Source organism: Lynx rufus, unplaced genomic scaffold (assembly GCF_022079265.1).
Source record: "Lynx rufus isolate CCGP_SWC_20201006 ecotype Redwood Valley unplaced genomic scaffold, mLynRuf1.p SCAF_1, whole genome shotgun sequence".
In the NCBI taxonomy this organism is placed as follows: Eukaryota; Metazoa; Chordata; class Mammalia; order Carnivora; family Felidae; genus Lynx; species Lynx rufus.
The window spans coordinates 132,808,040-132,825,602 of record NW_025814823.1 but is presented as its reverse complement, the minus strand read 5'-3'; the positions used below and the strand labels follow the sequence as shown (position 1 = coordinate 132,825,602).

Below are 17,563 nucleotides of genomic sequence, written 5' to 3'. Positions count from 1 at the left end.
AATGACTGCAATTTCTATGACTTGGGATAGAGATGATCAGTTGTATGATGAATGGTTGGTTGTTGGAGAAAATAATACAACCTTACTCAGTAGACTCACTTCCTGTTCAAGGCCACAAATCTCAAATGAGCACTCAATATCTTGGCAGACAATGCTACTATACTTGCTTCTAAATTCACCTTACTACGCTGAGTGGCTGCTTCTCACTTCTTCTCTCTTCAAATTTCTACCATACCCTCTATGGCAGCTCTCAGCTGATGGTATTGCCTTGCACTTAACTAAGAAAATAGATCCATGTAGGAGAAAAATAACTCTTCCTACTTCTGAATCAACCAATCTACTTGCATTTATATCCTCACAGACTGCCTTTTATTCCTTTTCAAATGGGAGGGTTCTTATCTAAGACTTCATTCATGCCTTAGGTCTCATCCTTTTGTACCTTCTTCAGGACTTTACCCTTGGAGTCCTCTCCTTTATCTTCTGCAACACAAGGTTGTCTCTAACAGCGGCAGTGACTGCCCGTGGAAAGGTCCTAGAAAATCACCCACTGGAACCAAGATTTTACTCCGCGAGGCCATTTCCCAGCTCCTCTTTTTCTGCATTGTCCCTATGGCTGGCTGGGTTTGCTCTCTCATCTCCCTCAGGTCTCATTTGCTCTCCACTCACTCCATTAAGGCCTTTGTCTCTATCACTGTGCTGACAGCCCTGTTCAAGGTCACCAGTTGTCTATATTTTGCCAAGGCCAGTGTTCGTGTCTGTATCCTTACCCTGCTCCATGTTTTAGTATTTGGCACAAGTAACTTTTTTTGTAAGATTATTGATTTAAGTAATCTCTCTACCCAGTATGGGGGCTTTGAACTCACGAGCCCAAGATCAAGAGTCGCATGCTTTTCTGACTGAACCAGCCAGGTGCCCCAGCATGATTAACTCATTCTTGAAATACTTCATTCTCTCTGCTTCTGTGTCATCATACTTCCTAGTTTTCCTTCTCCTTCACTGGATGCTCTTTCCTCGTCTCTCTTACTGTTTCTTCCTTCTCTACTGCCTCTAGATAATGGCATACTTCAGGGCTTTCTCTCCTGCTGCTGTCGTTTGTCTGTTCTCTCTTCTGATTCTGTCCTGTCCCATGCTTTTAAATTCCATTTTAAGTCTGTACTCATTATTCATGGAGTCTGTATTCATGAATTTGCCTACATGCTGCAATTTGTTTGCAACCCCCAAATCAATACTCACTGTGCTTTGGTGGTCATTCACAGAAGGGTGAAAAATTTGAGTCACTTGTCTATCATGCCAGTTCTCCGCAGAAGTCTGATAAAGCTCTGCCTTTTTGTTTTAGCTCTTAGGCTGTAAACAAGTGTCCTTTTCACAGGTTTTTTAGTGCTGTATTTTTTTTTTTTTTTGCTTTTTTATGCCTTTTGTGGTTGATTTCCTGTTTACACTGGCCCCCAAATGTAGGCTGAAGTGTTGTCTAGTGTTCCTAAGCACAAGAAGGCTAGAATGCACCTTATGAAGAAAATACATGTGTTAGATAATTCTTGATCAGAAATGAGTTAGTGCTGTTGGCTGTTAGTTCATTGCTAATGAATCAGTAATATATATTAAATAAGGTTTCTTTAAACAGAAACACATGTAAAATAAGATTATATTTTGACCTATTGATGAAAATGTTGTAACCAAAAGCTCACAGGATCCCAACCCTGTATTTCCTCTAGGAGGAGTTGTTCATTATTTACTAATTTTGTGTTTGTGGTGACTTTATAGAATTTAACTACTGTTATTAATGAGACTCAGCTTTGTTTGATGGAGCTCTTAAGTTATATGCCTGAATTCCATACTCATATATTCAATTACTTTTCATCTCCACCTAGATATTAATAGGCATTTAAAGCTTAACATGTCCCCAAAAGAACTTTTGTTCCCTTCTTAAATCTTCCCCATCTCAGTAAATGGTGTCATCATTCACCTATACCCAGTGCTCAGGTCAAAAGCCTAGGAGTCTCCTTCATTCTTATTACACCTGACACAACTAATTCTATCAGTAAGTCCTGTCAATTCTGGTTTCCATATTCAGTACTATGTATCTTCAATGCTGTCTTGTTTATAGCCCTAGTCAAATTATCATCTCGTAAATAGGCTATTGCAGTAGCTTCATAACTGGTCCCCTAGCTACCCTTCCACCCCCACCCATGTCAGTCTTCTGCAGAGAAGCCAGAGTGAACATTTTAAAACATAGATCAGATCTGTGATTCCATTGCAACCAGAATACAATCCAGACTCCAAACCATAGTCATATATGATCTGGCACCTAATTATTCCCTGATGTCATCTCTTTCCACACTTTATTTTCTGTGCTTCCTCCTCATCAGCTTTTGTCCCATCCCTTAAGCCTTCTCAGGGCCATTGTGTTTGCTGTGTCTTCTCTTTAGATGCCCCTCCTCTGATTTTCATGTGGCTGCCTTCTTCTCATCACTCAGGTCTTTTTAGTGTGCCTGTCTTTGAGGAGCTCCCCTATTCATTCTCCTTAATATTACTATTTTTTTTTTGTTTGTTTATTGCTTATTTTCCTAGGGAGGATGAAATTTTCTTAAACTCAAGGACTTTTCCTTTCTCATTGTGAACTATAAAGTAGTCTCTGGTATGCAGTAGGATTTCAATAAATACTTATTGACTGTTGATTAGTTGAGGACTCTGATGACGTATCTTTCATGGTTGACAAGTAGAAAACAAATTAGGTTCTGAGAACTTTTCTTTGGTTAGGCCCTGTATTCTGTCTAGATCAGAAGTCTGGGAGGAAAGTCGTCCAAGAAAGAATTGGGGTAATTTATTGAAAATGAACATAGAACAAATAAAAAACCTCAGTACTGTCTCTCCATATACACCATTATTATGTAGTTCTGAAGTAATTGATAAATTCTACTAACTAGGTAGCGAAAATATAAAAATTTAGTAACTAACTCTTTGATCTGTGCCTGGGATATGCGTTGAGTTGTAAAGGGTGCTAATTTTATTTACTTGATAATAAACATGTCTTGTTCAGGAGAAGCTTGCTGATACCTCATAGCCCATTTTTATTTTTTATTTTTATTTCTATTTATTTTTTTAATTAAAAAAAATTGTTTTAATGTTTATTTATTTTTGAGAGAGCATGAGTAGGGAAGGGGCAGAGAGAGAGGAAGACACAGAATCTGAAGCAGGCTCCAGGCTCTGAGCTGTCCGCACAGAGCCCGATGTGGGCTCAAACTCAGGAACTGCGAGATCACGACCTGAGCCGAAGTTGAACGTTTAACCGACTGAGCCACCCAGGCGCCCCTATTTTTACCTTTTTAATGGCAAATTGATATTTATTGTGGCTCAGTGTCCCTTTTAGGAAGAAGGAAGAAAGTGGGACATTAGGAAGCACAAATCTAGTTCAGAGTTCTTGAAATGGTTTTAGCTTCATGGAGTTAAAATGGCCACAGGATTGTTAGCTCTCATCTTTGTGGAGCTTTATCATTCATAAGGCAAATTACTTCACATATTAGGCTTAAAATTGGAAGGGTAGGTAAGATTCATTTCTAAGCATTAAATTCATGATTCATAGGACAGCCACGTTTGTCAGCAAGCAGAATAGATAAAGTCCAGACTTACGAATCTTGGAATTAGAAGGAATTTTAGTGATACTTCTGTGAATCATAGTACAGTGAATAAATTAATGTGTAGTCTGGATTCACACTGAATACTGAGACAGATGTTTCTTTGTGATGTTCTTTAATCATATCTTATATTTTATTCTTTTCAGACTGGCCCTCACTGCCATAAATAAATTTGAAGAAGCAGTTACAAGTTATCAAAAGGCATTAGATCTTGACCCTGAAAATGATTCTTACAAGTCAAATCTGAAAATAGCAGAACAGAAGTTAAGAGAGGTATCTAGTCCTGTAAGTTATTAATGCCAAATGAGGGAAATATTTTCTCTCATTCACAATTTATTAGAATCAAATTTTAGTGGTTAGAATAATTCTCAGATACAATTGTTTTACAGACAGGAACTGGATTGAGCTTTGACATGGCTAGCTTAATAAATAATCCAGCCTTCATTAGTATGGTGAGTATATTTCCTTTTCTGCTCTGCTGGTTGTTTTCCATAGAGTTATATGGTTCCCAAACTTGAAGAAACAAATAGGGGAGCTTTTGTAGAGGTGGTGGGGGTAAAATGGATGGACTTTAGGAAGCCCATGGATTCCCTGAAATTGTATATAAAAATTTCTATACATGTATGTATATGCATTTTTCTAGAGAGAACTGTTTTTTTTTCATCTGATTGGTGAAGGGGTCTGCAAATCTACAAAAGATTAAAAACAACTCTTTTACGTGAAAGTGGCCTTAGGAAGATCCCTAATAATGGAGGTCTGATCTAAGGAGTTTGGCTGTGGTGGTTCCCTAAGCTCTCCTCTCAACATGGTCTGCTTCCTTCCTTTCATAAGAGTTTATTTGAACTTTTAGTATAATTCTCCTTTGTATGTACTTCATCCTACAAAACAACAAAATCACTCATGGATCTTTTTGAAAACATATATGTTCTGGTCCAAAATGTGGAAACTCTGATTTCATGGGTCAGGGATATTACCTGGGTAATCTGTAATATTTCTGGCTGAGAATCATTCATTCCACCACATGCCATGCCCTTGGAAGGGCGCGGTACTACTTGTATTCGCCTTTGGTTCCTTCAAAAAATGTTGTCATGCATCACAAAAATCTTCATTTGAATTGAAAGGCATGGAGGGCTCATTCCCAGTGAGTTAAAGAAGTCTTTTGAACATTTAGTAGGTTTGTAGCAATTGGTAGTTGAAATCTTTGTAGACAGTAGTTAATTACGACTTGCAAATAATTCAGGAACTCTCTTCAAGTCTCAGGATTGAGCCCATCAAATTTAAGTTGGTCTTCCGGTTTACATGTCAACAATTATATGTCCCTTTGTAGGTTTTGTGACATTTTTAAGCATTGTTACTCATTTGTGGGTGTCGGGCTATGCTCTTGTAGCAGGATGTGAAAATGGATTTCTTATACTTTCAGATTTGGTTTAGCCCTCGAGACGCTGTGCACCAAAGTGAAGTGCTGCAAAAGGTGCGGGTAAAAAACATACTGTGTGACTTGTATAAAGAGTCAGGTTGATAGAGAGTCAGGCTTTTTGGAGAAAGCTATTGAAGTTACAAAGCCCTTTTTCATGTATGAGGGAAGTAAAGGGCTGCCTTCCTCTCTAGCCCACAGAGAAAAGGCTTTTCTGGCCTTCTTAGAGAGCTTTCTAAATGGCCCTCAGTTTGGAAGACAGTAGACTGGGGTCTGACATGCCAGCTAAAGAAGGCTGTATGGTTTAGGAAGTAACTGTACTGAAGCCAGTGGAGGGGAGATGTGTTTCCTGTGGACCAAGGTGAGCACATGTGCTCATAAGATAGTCCTGTGTGAATCTGCCCAGAAAGGTTTCCAATACAGAGCCTCAGGACTAGAGGGCTGTGAAGAACCTGGGACTACAGTGTTCTTCATACTGTCCTTCCAGAAAGTTAATTACCTTTTTCAGAGAATGGACGAGAAATGCCCAGATTGGTGGGGGTGGGGGAAGTTTCTGCAGGACCTCAAAAGTGCCGCTATAGAGAACCAGAGTAGTTTTAAACAACTTGCACACCCACTGAGCACAGGTGCAGAACCACTGAGCTAGTACCAGTCATCAAAGAATTTGCCTGCACCTGTGACTCTCTTCCTTCCCACAGAGCCAGGACTCTTGCCTAACAAGCTGGGAGAAGAGGCATAGAGGCACTGTGGTGAAAAAAGAGCAGGCAACTGGCCCACCTCTAGTAGGCCCACGTTTGGGAGGTGAAACGTTTTGCCTGTAAATGAATTTTGTGTATTTGGTTATTACAGTGAGTAAGAAGTGAATTCCGGAGGTTGTTTTCTACCTTAGAGTGACTAGAGGACTGCATACTTCAAAGTGGCCAGAAAAGCTCTAGCATCTCCTCTGTATCTCTTCTACGTCCCAGAAACTAGAAGAGGGTGAACTGCTTTTGCAGAATCAGATAAAAAGTTCTGCGAAAGGAGCACCTGGGTGTCTCGTTCAGTTAAGCATTCGACTCTTGATTTCAGCTCAGGTCATGATCTCACGGTTTTTGAGTTAGAACCCCACATCAGGCTTTGTGCTAACAGCACAAAGCCTGCTTGGGATTCTCTCTGTCTGTCTCTCTGTGCCCTTCTCCCACTCATGCTCTTTCTTGCTCTCTATCAAAATAAACTAAAAAAAAAAAAAAAAAAGTTTGTGAAATGAAATGCTTTATATTTATAGCTTATAAATCCTGGTTTTCCTGCGTAATGTCCATAGCACTCATGCGTTGGTACCAGAAGCACCAATCCTGAAACTTGAGGAGAGTTATTGAATTGTTGGCAAGTCAAACAGTTCTCTTTATGGTAATGAGAGCACGTGATGGCTTCTCCCAACACCTTGTTTAGGGTCAGTGAATGAAAAATTACTGTCTACAAAGATTTAGACTCCATTTAAATTTTACATGAACATTGTTGATGGAACAAATTTGAGGCAAAAAAAATTGTTATGCTTTCAAAACGAAAAGTTATACAAGTGAATGCATGCATGAATAGAATTCTCCTCCTACTGTAAGCACAGGAACGATTAATACTGCTGAGCCCCATGGAGCAAGGTCACATCTCCTAGAGTCCTCTTTTGAAGGAGACCCTCAAGGGTAGAAGATTCTTTAGCCATACTTTTAAAGTTTTTATTTTTCCTGTTGGCTTTATTGATCTGGTCAGTAGTAGGAAGTAAACTGCTTAGTTTATTATAGTGTGTGTAACCTCTTTATCCTTGCAATATACTTTCACTGCCATTTTTTCTAGTACTTCTCTATTTTTTACATTCCCACTTCGTTGAGTATGCTAAAACTCTAGAAAATGTTACTATATACTGGTTTTGCTTTCATTCTTTTTTTTCCAAGTCTTTGTTAAAGACCCATAAATATTAACTGCCTTTAATGGGAAATGCCGCTTTTCAATTCCAGGCAGCAAGTTTAATGCAGAATCCTCAAGTTCAGCAGCTGTAAGTATATTTTCCCTTTCCACCTACCTGCCAGGTTCCTAATTTGAGCACATCACCGCCAAAATGATAAGTGATAAATGATAGATAAATGCCAATTAGAACTGATAGCCATGCATATTTGACCTGACTTCCTACACAGTGCGGGTATATTTAGCTGATTTCTCCTTAGTCTGCTTGTTAAGAATATATACCAATCCTAGTGATCTATCTTTTGCCTATTCTAGAATGTCAGGAATGATGACAAATGCCATTGGGGGACCTGCTGCTGGAGTTGGAGGCCTAACTGACCTGTCTAGCCTCATCCAAGCGTAAGTGTTACTTAAATACAAATAGTAAAAAAGTTTATGTTTTACAGCTTGCCTCTAAAGTGAGAGGACCAGGGTTTCCTTTTTAAAATTTTCTTTCACTGTTCCTATCAGTGGCCTCAGTAGTTATGCAATCTAGAGAAGTTTATAAATCGGAATTTTCAGACTGAAGGGCAGAAATCCAGAAGATCTGGATCCATGAAAAAGTTTTCTGGCAGATTTGAATAGCTACTCAAGGATGTAGATGAAATTCAAATATCTACTTAAAGAATGTATTAATTTATTAATTTAGGTGTATCTAAAAATCACATATTACATATATTAATGTTCCAACAATGTAGGAAACCATTTCATTTGAACTTTTCAGTGCATATGTCATCACTAAAGATACTTTTTGCATCTTCTCGTTACTTGAGCACACTACCTTCACTTCCAGCCAAGTTACTTTTTTTTTTAGTGTATTTTGAGATAGAGCAAGCATGTGAGTGGGGGAGGGGCAGAGAGAGAGACAATCTCAAGCAGGCTCTGTCAGCACAGAGCTCAATTGAGGCTCCATCTCCCAAACCGTGAATTCATGGCCTGAGCTGAAATCAAGAGTTGGATGCTTAAGCAACCGAGCCACCCAGGTGCCCCAAGATACTCTACTCTTTGAATTGATTTTTCAGTCTGTGTGTCATGTTGTCACTGGAAATGTTATATGAAAACACAAATAGCATTTCCTTTTTTTTTTTCAATATATGATATTTATTGTCAAATTGGTTTCCATACAACACCCAGTGCTCATCCCAAAAGGTGCCCTCCTCGATACCCATCACCCACCCTCCCCTCCCACCTCCCATCAACCCTCAGAGCATTTCCTTTTTTGATCACAACCATGTTACCCCTTAGAATATTGCATTTTTACAGTGATCTTTAAGTGGCATGATTATAGTGATATGTAACACTTGTAATTGAGGGTTACACACTCAGGAATTTGTATTACATTTCTTTGCCTTTGTAAAAATCAGTTCTCTTAGGTGACATACAGGTGACCAGAATGGGTATGACACCTATCATACCTGATGACAAGAGAAATTCCTTGCCTTGTATTTGAGCACATACAATGAAAGCATGTACTTTTCAGCCCTTAGCTTATTTGTCGTGTGGATTATATGCATTTCAGGGAGTCACTTTTTAGCATGGTGTTTTGTTCCTTATAAAGAACACTGTGCTGTAATAATGCTATATGGAGGCATTGGTAAACTTGAAGATACTAAAGCCATGATTCTAAAAGTTGTTTTTATAGAAAAGGTTCCCCCTGAGTAATATCCACATCCTCTGCAGTTCTTTTTGCATGGGTATTATGTGACTGGAAATTCTTAATTCATACCACTTTGCCTCTTTACTACAGGGGACAGCAGTTCGCTCAGCAGATACAGCAACAGAATCCTGAACTTATAGAGCAACTTAGAAATCACATCCGGAGCAGATCATTCAGCAGCAGTACTGAAGAACATTCCTGACTTGACCAGGGACCCTAGCCCAGAGCACAAATGATTATGGCTCTTAAATGTTTGCTGTAGATAGTGGCCAAAACAAAGACACCTAAAGAATCAATCTGTCTAGATGATAGGTTTATCATAAACAGACTTGAACATGACTCCTTTGTAAACAAATGATCATTAGCCCTGTTGAGTGCCAGTATAGTACTGAACAGGGTTCCATTTTCAAATCAAATCATCATCATCATATTTGTATATTAGACCTAATAGCAGAGTATATTTATTGAACAGTAGTGCTGTGTATTGGCAAGTTCTCTAGCTCCAAATTCCCTTAAGCAGACTTTTTTGAAAGATGGGGATGACCAAGAGGAAAGGTTTCTCATGCTGATTCAGGAGAAATATACAGCCATGGAACAGCATGTTTGGAGAGAAGAAATTTGTTGCCTAGTTTTAGCTCTGATAGTGCTATCAGTACTGAATATCTATCACAGGGGCCAGTACTGTCCTTAATGCTGCTTGCTCTGATGCGGAACAAGGAATACTAAGAGCTGGTGAGAAGCAGCATTTGGTGCAAGGGCTGTTTTGAAATGAAAAATAGATGCTGTGAATGTACAGAAGGTGAAAGTAGGATGTTCAGGTTGTTTGCATAGTTCTTAACCAATCTTGCCTGCAGTTTGATCTTGATAACGTTAGCATGGCCAATTACTCTAAGTACATAATCAAATACATTTAGAAATCCTTAATGGTACTGGTTAGGTCCATTGTATAACTATTCAATTTAACTAGCACAATTTCCCCAATGGTCACCTTACCATGGAAACTCTTAAATATATTTACATTTAAATAAGCCAGTGGTTTGATTCTCAAGTTAAGGATTTTCTAAGTGGCATTTAATTATGTGCCTATAAATACTGATTTTTTAAAACTAATTATTTGATGGCTTATAAAAAGCTTCTATCACTAACATTGCTTGTTCATATAAACCTTTGCTATAATTTGGCTTGGCATGTTGCTTTTATGCTTCATCTTAATTTGATGCAATGTAAACATAACAGGGGACTTAAAATATTTTATGGACATCAGATCATAGTAGTTAATGAAGAGATGGCATTAAGTATTAATGGCATGACTCTACAGTGATGAGAGACCATTTTAACTAGAATTTTTGTTAATTATGAAATTGGTAAAGTTGGGTGAACACATAATCATTTCACAAGTGTTGTGAGAGAAAACTGAAAAATTAAGTAATATAAAATTAACTCAGTAATACTCATGATGATGAAGGCCTTACTATAACTGTTCTCCTCAAAAGACTAATAATGTGGTATCTACAAGGTTAAAAATCAACTCTTCCTTTCTTTCCTCTTGTGAGATTAGAACAGTGGTTCTGTAATTTCACTGTAAGAATTAAAAATGCAGATCCAGAGCCACACTTTCCATTTTTATTTAATAGGTCCTATAGTAACGCCTAGGAATCACCTTTTTAAACAGCATCCTACATGGTTCTGATGTAGGTCTAAGGACTCTAATTTAGAGTAACGTAAGTTAGAGATTTCTCCTCAGACCAGCAAATACCTCACTGCCTGTGCTCAGCTTACAGGGAAAACCCATAGGAATCTACAGTCTGGCCAGAGAAGAGCAGGACTTAAATTTTAGGCCCTCTGAATTCAATATCCTGTATTCCACTTAAACCAACTTTATTGTTCATGAGGTTAAATTCAACTCCTAGTGTTCAAGCATAATACAGAATGAAGTACTAACTATTCACATGAAAGGACTGTGCTGAAAACAAAAGTGAAACCTGATCCACAATTAAAAATTAGCTACTCTTGGGGTACTTGGCTGGCTGAGTCCCTACAGCATGTGACTCTTGATCTCAGGATCATGAGTTCAAGCCCCACGTTGGGTATAGAGCTTACTTAATTAAAAATAGCTACTCTTATCCAGTGGTAAGAGAAAGTTTCTAGCAAAACTATCTTGAGTATATTAAAATGCTTTTAGATCAGTAAAACTGGTAAGCCTTTAGTTGACTATGAAAATCGAGAAAATGCAAATCAACAGTACCAAAAGTGAAAGAGGGAATATCACTGCAGCCCTCCAGACTTTAAAGGGTAATCAGAAAATACAGTGACCAACTCTAGGCCTATATATTGGGCAACTTACATTAAACACACAAATTCCCTGTAAGATAAAAGCTACCAAAGCTCAGTAAGGAAATAGATAAATCCCCCAGCAGAGCAAGCTATAGGCCCAGATGATTCCAATGGTAAATTTTGCCAAACACTTAATGGAAGCAATACTATCAATTCTACACTATCAGAAAACAGAAAAAGAGAAAACACTTCTGACTCATTTTATTTAGCTATTACTATTACTCTGATACCAAAATCAGACCAAGGCATTATAAGGAAAACCATTTTAAAACAATGTCTTGATTTGCTAATATCTTTAGCTGGGACAGCCATTCTTTTACATGAAGAGCTGGTGTATTTCTTCCATTTCAACTTTCTGATCTGTTTCTTGGCTGTTATACCACCTATAACAAATTCACTGTAAGTATCTGTCCACTTACCTGGATTTTTGCTCTCTAGATACCTTCATCACTTTGGAATCATTGCATTGCAAATTATTTCAAGAAAGTTTTGTGTAGTTGGACTGTGCTAAGAAATTATAAGGAATGCCCCAAATACTATACTGGCTGGTGTGGAACAAGAAAACATTGAATCTTTATATACATTCCCCTTAGGAATGACTGGCTTCCATTAACCACATTTCATTGTTGTAGCTATAGCAGTTATGATGCTATGTAAAACCTAAAAGGTCCTTTTTATGCAAATGACATTTTCATTTAATATACCAAATTGTTTACCTAATTTTTATAATATGATTTAAACAGATCCCTTCCAAGATGATGTTATCTAACCTTTACTTAAGGAATGGACGATGTTTATCATAAAAAGAGAGTTTATAATTAGATCAAATTATATAGCAGATTCCAAAAGACCATTATATGTTACTTTTAAAATCTGGAACAATGAAACACAAGGTTCAGTCATGAGAGGATACTTGAAAAGCAATCAAAATACACAGTGACTATCAAGTCTTATCATTTAATCAGTCTTACTCATTCTGGAAGACAGACTTCAACTTTACACTGCTTTTACTTTATTTTGCACAGATTTCATTATTAGTGCAACTTAAGGGGCAAATCTCATTCTGAATATAGCTTTCACTTTGGACCAAATAATTTGTCATGGCAATAAATATTTATGCATTTAAGAAAAACAAATTTTTGTATTTGACTTAATACCTCTAACAGTTAAGCGATTCTATATACATTCTTGAATTTCAACTTACCAAAATAAGTTTTTATTTAACAGCATAAGCTTTTGTTGTCCTTACAAAATATTGAAACTTACTATATTCATGTTGCAAAGTTGTTTACAATCTTTTTTTAAAAAATGTTTTTATTTATTTTTGAGAGAGAGAGCAAAAGCGGGAGAGGGGCAGACAGAGAAGAAGACACAGAATCCAAAGCAGGCTCCAGGCTCTGAGCTGTCAGCACAGAGCCGCACATGGGACTTGAACTCACAGACCTCGAGATCATGATCTGAGCTGAAGTTGGACACTTAACCGACTGGGCCGCTCAGGAGCCCCTCAAAGTTGTTTACAATATTAACTTTCTCACTCTTTTGTTCCTGACATAAGTAAATCAGTGTGATTACATCTACAGATAGTTTTGTAGTAGTATGCATGACTTAGAGTTCAAAATCAAATATCAGAAGGTAGAAATCCTTTCAATATGCCGTATGAAAATAAGTCACTTGTTTTTCTTTTTTTTTTTTTTTTTTTTTTTTTTTTTTAAATTTTTTTTTCAACGTTTTATTTTATTTTTGGGACAGAGAGAGACAGAGCATGAACGGGGGAGGGGCAGAGAGAGAGGGAGACACAGAATCGGAAACAGGCTCCAGGCTCTGAGCCGTCAGCCCAGAGCCTGACGCGGGGCTCGAACTCACGGACCGCGAGATCGTGACCTGGCTGAAGTCGGACGCTTAACCGACTGCGCCACCCAGGCGCCCCAGTCACTTGTTTTTCAATATGAAAAAAACCCCAGGACTTTCTGGCTTTGAGTTAGAAAATTATCAGGTTTCTTAGTTAAAAGTTAATAGAGTAGTCAACAATCCAAGAAATTAAGCCAATTCTGATCTGCTGTTAGTAACTGAAATTTAGATCTGTTTATATGTACATACAAACAGATACATACAAATATAGTAACTTTGAAAACACTAGGAGAACTCATACTGTGTTTGCAATATAAGGTTACACAGGGACTACTCTAGTTGTTTTATTTACTTATTATTTTTACTATAGTTTTCAACTTTTTCTGCTGACTGAGGAGTTAGGGGAAAAATGGACTAATTGAAAAGTTTTAAATAAAGAATTATAATAATCTAAAGTTTTAAGAAACAGTTCTATGTTCTAAGTCAAGGTCAGCAAACTATGGCCTGCGGGCCAAATCTGGCCAGTTGCCTGTTTTTGTAAATACTGCTGTGCTCTTTTTGCCTACTGGCTGCTCTCCTACTGTAACAGCAGAGCTAAGAATTTTCAACAGAAACCACATTCCCTGCAAAGACAAATATTTAGTATCTGTCCCTTTACATAAAATGTTTGCTAACCCCTGTTCCAGATACTTGCTAGGGGTAAATGGCCTCAAATACAGAGCTTTTGGAGAACAAAGTCCAGTGGTGAGAAATGAAATCAAATAGGAGATGTATAGAAAATGTACAAATATTCTTTTAGAATATAACTCATAAGATAAAATCAGTAGATGGCTGTTTTCAAAACAAATATTTAATATTTTAACTTTTGCAGGAAAGAAATTTAAATAATAGATACTTATTTTTGTCGTAGACTCGATCATTTCACAAAGGTGACAGAAATACAGAAAGTTCTGTTAAACTCAATGAAAAGCAGAACACTGGAAATTTTCTTCAGCTCTCCACTTTGATGGCCGAAGATACCACACAGACCTGTGCGATGTCATCATATTCATATGTTCTCTTTAAGAACGTGTCAGTTAGTCTTAAGCCGGAGACACTCTATTGAGAGAAAGATACCGGTGTAAAGTTTCATTCATTGGTAATTTATCAGAGGAAAAAAATGGAAATAGTAAATGACCACTGGTTAACAGTCCCCAAATACTGAAAAGATAGCGCACCTGCAGTCCCTGTACTGAAGACAGGAGAGTAAGGGCAAGGCAGAGAGAGGAACTTGGATGTAGCTTTCCAAGCTGTCTTCCTGAAATGCCACACCAGTGGATAGAATTGGTATTGCACATTTCCAAAACCAGATCCATAGTCCTTTCACTGCTGGAGGAATCAGAAAGACAGGAATAAATCTTGTTCCTTTCACAAAGCGGTTCTGTGATATTTCTTCCACTAGTGCCAATGAATTTGTTTTCGGGATGTCCAGAAGAATAAAAGTGGAATCAGAAATAAAAAGCTATAATGTCGTTTTTATTTCACTTGAGACAATCAGGAAAATGAAAGATATGGTGTCTTCTAGGATTTAAAGCACTGAGACTGATCTGCCTGTCTGGATATAAGCCTTCTGGTTCTATTATTGAATCCTGGCTCCCTGGTGCTGATGTGTTGGCAGCTTTGCCATTTCTCTGGGAAACTTCCAGACATCTGTGTCTCACCTTGTTGCTATGCTTCCTTCCTATTTCTGTTAAGTATTCTACAGGAAAGACAAAGATAAACTGAGCCTTTTGCTATTTAATCTATGTTCCTTTACCCTGCAGATAAAATGACAGACAAGATTTCTAAGTAAATACTATCCACGTTTGTTCAGTGTTCCTGTGAAAAGACTGCTTCTGCTTATAACTGATAGCACCAGTTTAGCTTAAACATGTAAAGTTAAAAATAACTTTCAATGAAGGTATACACTTTTTTTTTTTTTTTAAATTACCAGAGACTCATAGTAAAAAATAGTCCTCTGGCTCTACCACCATTTCTGACCACACTCAACTGTTTGACCTCTTTTTATCCTCTCATAGTTGGCTCCATATTTTAAATATTTATTTAAATTGCAATTCATACATTCTTTCACATACTCATTTAATGATATTTAGCTTTATATTTATCTATCTCTGCAACAAACATTTGAAGTATCCATTATGTGCCATCGACCAGGTTAGATGCACTACATGAATTTTGTCAGTACATTTCACAAAAAGCCAGTTACTGTATATTGTGTGTATGTGTCTGTGTGTAGGTGGGTGGCAGTGGTGGGGGTCCTATTTTTATAGATAAGGAAACTGAAGATCTAAGAAACAGGTGGTTTTTAGAAAACTTCAGTCACCTAACATGAATTTTATTTTTTACAGTGGTTTGTCATTTGGTCATTGATTTGCTATACCTCAAAAAATTTAAACAAAAAATCCAAAAACACACTTATACACAAAGGGTTTTCACCCCATGTGAGTTGCTGTTTACTGAACTCCAATGACATGGCAGGCACTGCATGCTAGGGAAGACATGGTCCCTTCTGTTGAATAATGCACAATTTAGTAAAGAGAAACTAAAAACCACAGCAATACATGAGTGTCACTAAAAAACTACATTAAAATTTGCTGTGACAGAAAGGAATGATTAACCGTGTGGGAGGGTCACTAGCTTCAGAGGGAGGGAGTAATTTTATAATTGTCATGGATGGGTATTTCCTGTATCAAAGTTGGAATGGATATGGAATTTTAAAAGATTATACATTCAGACTATGTGCATTGGGATTCATCACTGCAATAGTATCAAAGTGCCACAACGAATAATACATCCCAAGTAGTAATAGAAGTTGTACCAAAAGTGATAGGACTGGACTTTAATCCTCAGTTTTGTTGGCTTCAAAGCCCTGTGCTCTTTGCATCCCAATAGCTAGATTATACTCTCTATTATAAGGCTCTATTTTCCAATCTATAATTAAGTGACCCCTTGTATTAAATTCGTGACAAATTACTTTCTTAATACTAAAGATAAAATTCAGGTATAAGTATGCCTCAGAAAAATCTATCTTACAATGTTAAATCTGTAATGTATCATTCCATAAGAATGTACTAGTTTATGTGTTAATAATCTGAAGTGTGAGGAAGTACAAAAAATGAAAACAGCATGGGCTCTCAAGTCAAATACGCCTGGTTTCAAATTCTGGCCCCATCTTCTCTAGCTCTCTCAGCTTGACTAAGTTACTGAACCTCTGAATTAGCTTTGTATTACATAAAATGTGAATAATTCATATCTACCTCGTAGGGTACAATGCATGAAGGAAATAAAATACAGAAAATGCCTAATAAAGTAAGACCTCAAAATATGTAATACATACAGTTAGCAGATGAAGAACTTTACAGTATTCAACATCAACCTCAGAGAAGGCTGTTTGTCAAGGAGAAACTTGAGAGCATAGACAAAAGATATTAATTCTCTTTGATGCAGGTGAGGGGGAAAGGACACCTGTCCAGAAACACTGCCATTACCTGCAGTTTGTTATTTTACAGGTAATATGAAAAGGTTCTTCTAGGTTTACAGTATCAGGGATTGCCTCCAAAGACAACCTAACGTCTCCATAACCTGGAGCCTAGGAGAAAAAGCAACACAGTTTTAGCACACATCTATTAACAAAACTTTCCCACTTTAATAAAGGTGCCACATCAGCAAATTCATTCAACAGTTGTGGATCTCCAAGCTGATGTTCAGGAAAAATAATTCACAGTCATTCTAACTTCTTTTTTCTTTTCTTTTCATCCTAACTTCTTTTGCTGCCATTGATTGCCTGTGGAACAATACTATGGACTCTGACTGTGTTTGCTATAAATACTTCATGTTCAGTAGAGTTCAAATGAATCTCAGAGGTAAAAACTCAGTAAAGAAATTTCAATAGGTCTGATCTTAAAGGGATGCTGTCCAAAGATCCTGCAGCTTATACATATATAACTCTAAAAAGATTATTGCCTAAGCAGAAAAAGTAAGATTGTCTTGAAAAGATCCAGGAAAAAAATACATGTCTGTTCACAAGACACTCAAGCAGGGAAAAGACCACAGAAGCATCAAAGCCTGGAACATCCATGGCAAGATGATAGCTAATGCTGTATTTTATTTTATTATTTTTATTATATTTTTTTTAACTTTTTAATGTTTATTTTTGAGAGAGAGAGAGAGACAGAGCACAAGCTGGGGAGGGGCAGAGAGAGAGGGAAACACAGAATCTGAAGCAGGCTCCAGGCTCTGAGCTGTCAGCACAGATCCAACATGGGGCTCGAACTCACGCACCATGGGATCATGACCTGAGTTGATGTCAGACACTCAACTGACTAAGCCACCCGGGCTTCCCTTAACTGCTATATTTTAAATTAGGCCCAGTGAAAATCTTTCTTTTTCCAATTACTACCTGACATAGTGAAAGAAAAGTAATTTTTAAAGAATATATCACAGCAGTTAATATTCAGCATAAAGGGATGATTCTGTAGCATAGTCTCACTAGCACAAAAGAAAGAAGATCGGGAGCCATCCCTGCTTTAAGAGCAGAAATTAGGAAAAGTATCCAAATAATGCTTATAAGACAACCTTAATGGAACTCACTCTCTGAATTTTAGATGACTCGGATTCTAAAAATCTTTTAAAAAGTCTGAACTGAGTTGGTGAATGTAGTAAGTC

General features: G+C 37.4%; 2 protein-coding genes across 5 annotated transcripts in view; one reads left to right on the top strand and one right to left on the bottom strand.

The window, feature by feature from the left end:
• Positions 1-8,896, top strand: part of SGTB (small glutamine rich tetratricopeptide repeat co-chaperone beta) — a 42,865-nt gene extending 33,969 nt beyond the window's left edge. The window contains exons 6-10 of the mRNA XM_047087258.1: positions 3,779-3,917; positions 4,022-4,084; positions 7,035-7,072; positions 7,297-7,380; positions 8,768-8,896. Of these exons, the coding sequence (XP_046943214.1) occupies positions 3,779-3,917; positions 4,022-4,084; positions 7,035-7,072; positions 7,297-7,380; positions 8,768-8,879 (436 nt within the window). The 3' untranslated portion in view covers positions 8,880-8,896. The remainder of the gene's footprint in view (positions 1-3,778; positions 3,918-4,021; positions 4,085-7,034; positions 7,073-7,296; positions 7,381-8,767) is intronic.
• A 4,797-nt stretch (positions 8,897-13,693) lies between these two features.
• TRAPPC13 (trafficking protein particle complex subunit 13) overlaps positions 13,694-17,563 on the bottom strand; it is a 36,470-nt gene continuing 32,600 nt past the window's right edge. For 2 of the 4 annotated variants that reach the window (XM_047087210.1, XM_047087228.1), the window contains 3 exons: positions 16,387-16,487; positions 14,077-14,227; positions 13,694-13,957 (listed from right to left, as the gene is read on the bottom strand). In XM_047087210.1, the coding sequence (XP_046943166.1) occupies positions 13,850-13,957; positions 14,077-14,227; positions 16,387-16,487 (360 nt within the window). In that variant the 3' untranslated portion in view covers positions 13,694-13,849. The remainder of the gene's footprint in view (positions 13,958-14,076; positions 14,228-16,386; positions 16,488-17,563) is intronic. The other 2 variants (XM_047087219.1, XM_047087233.1) reach the window with 1 other exon arrangement.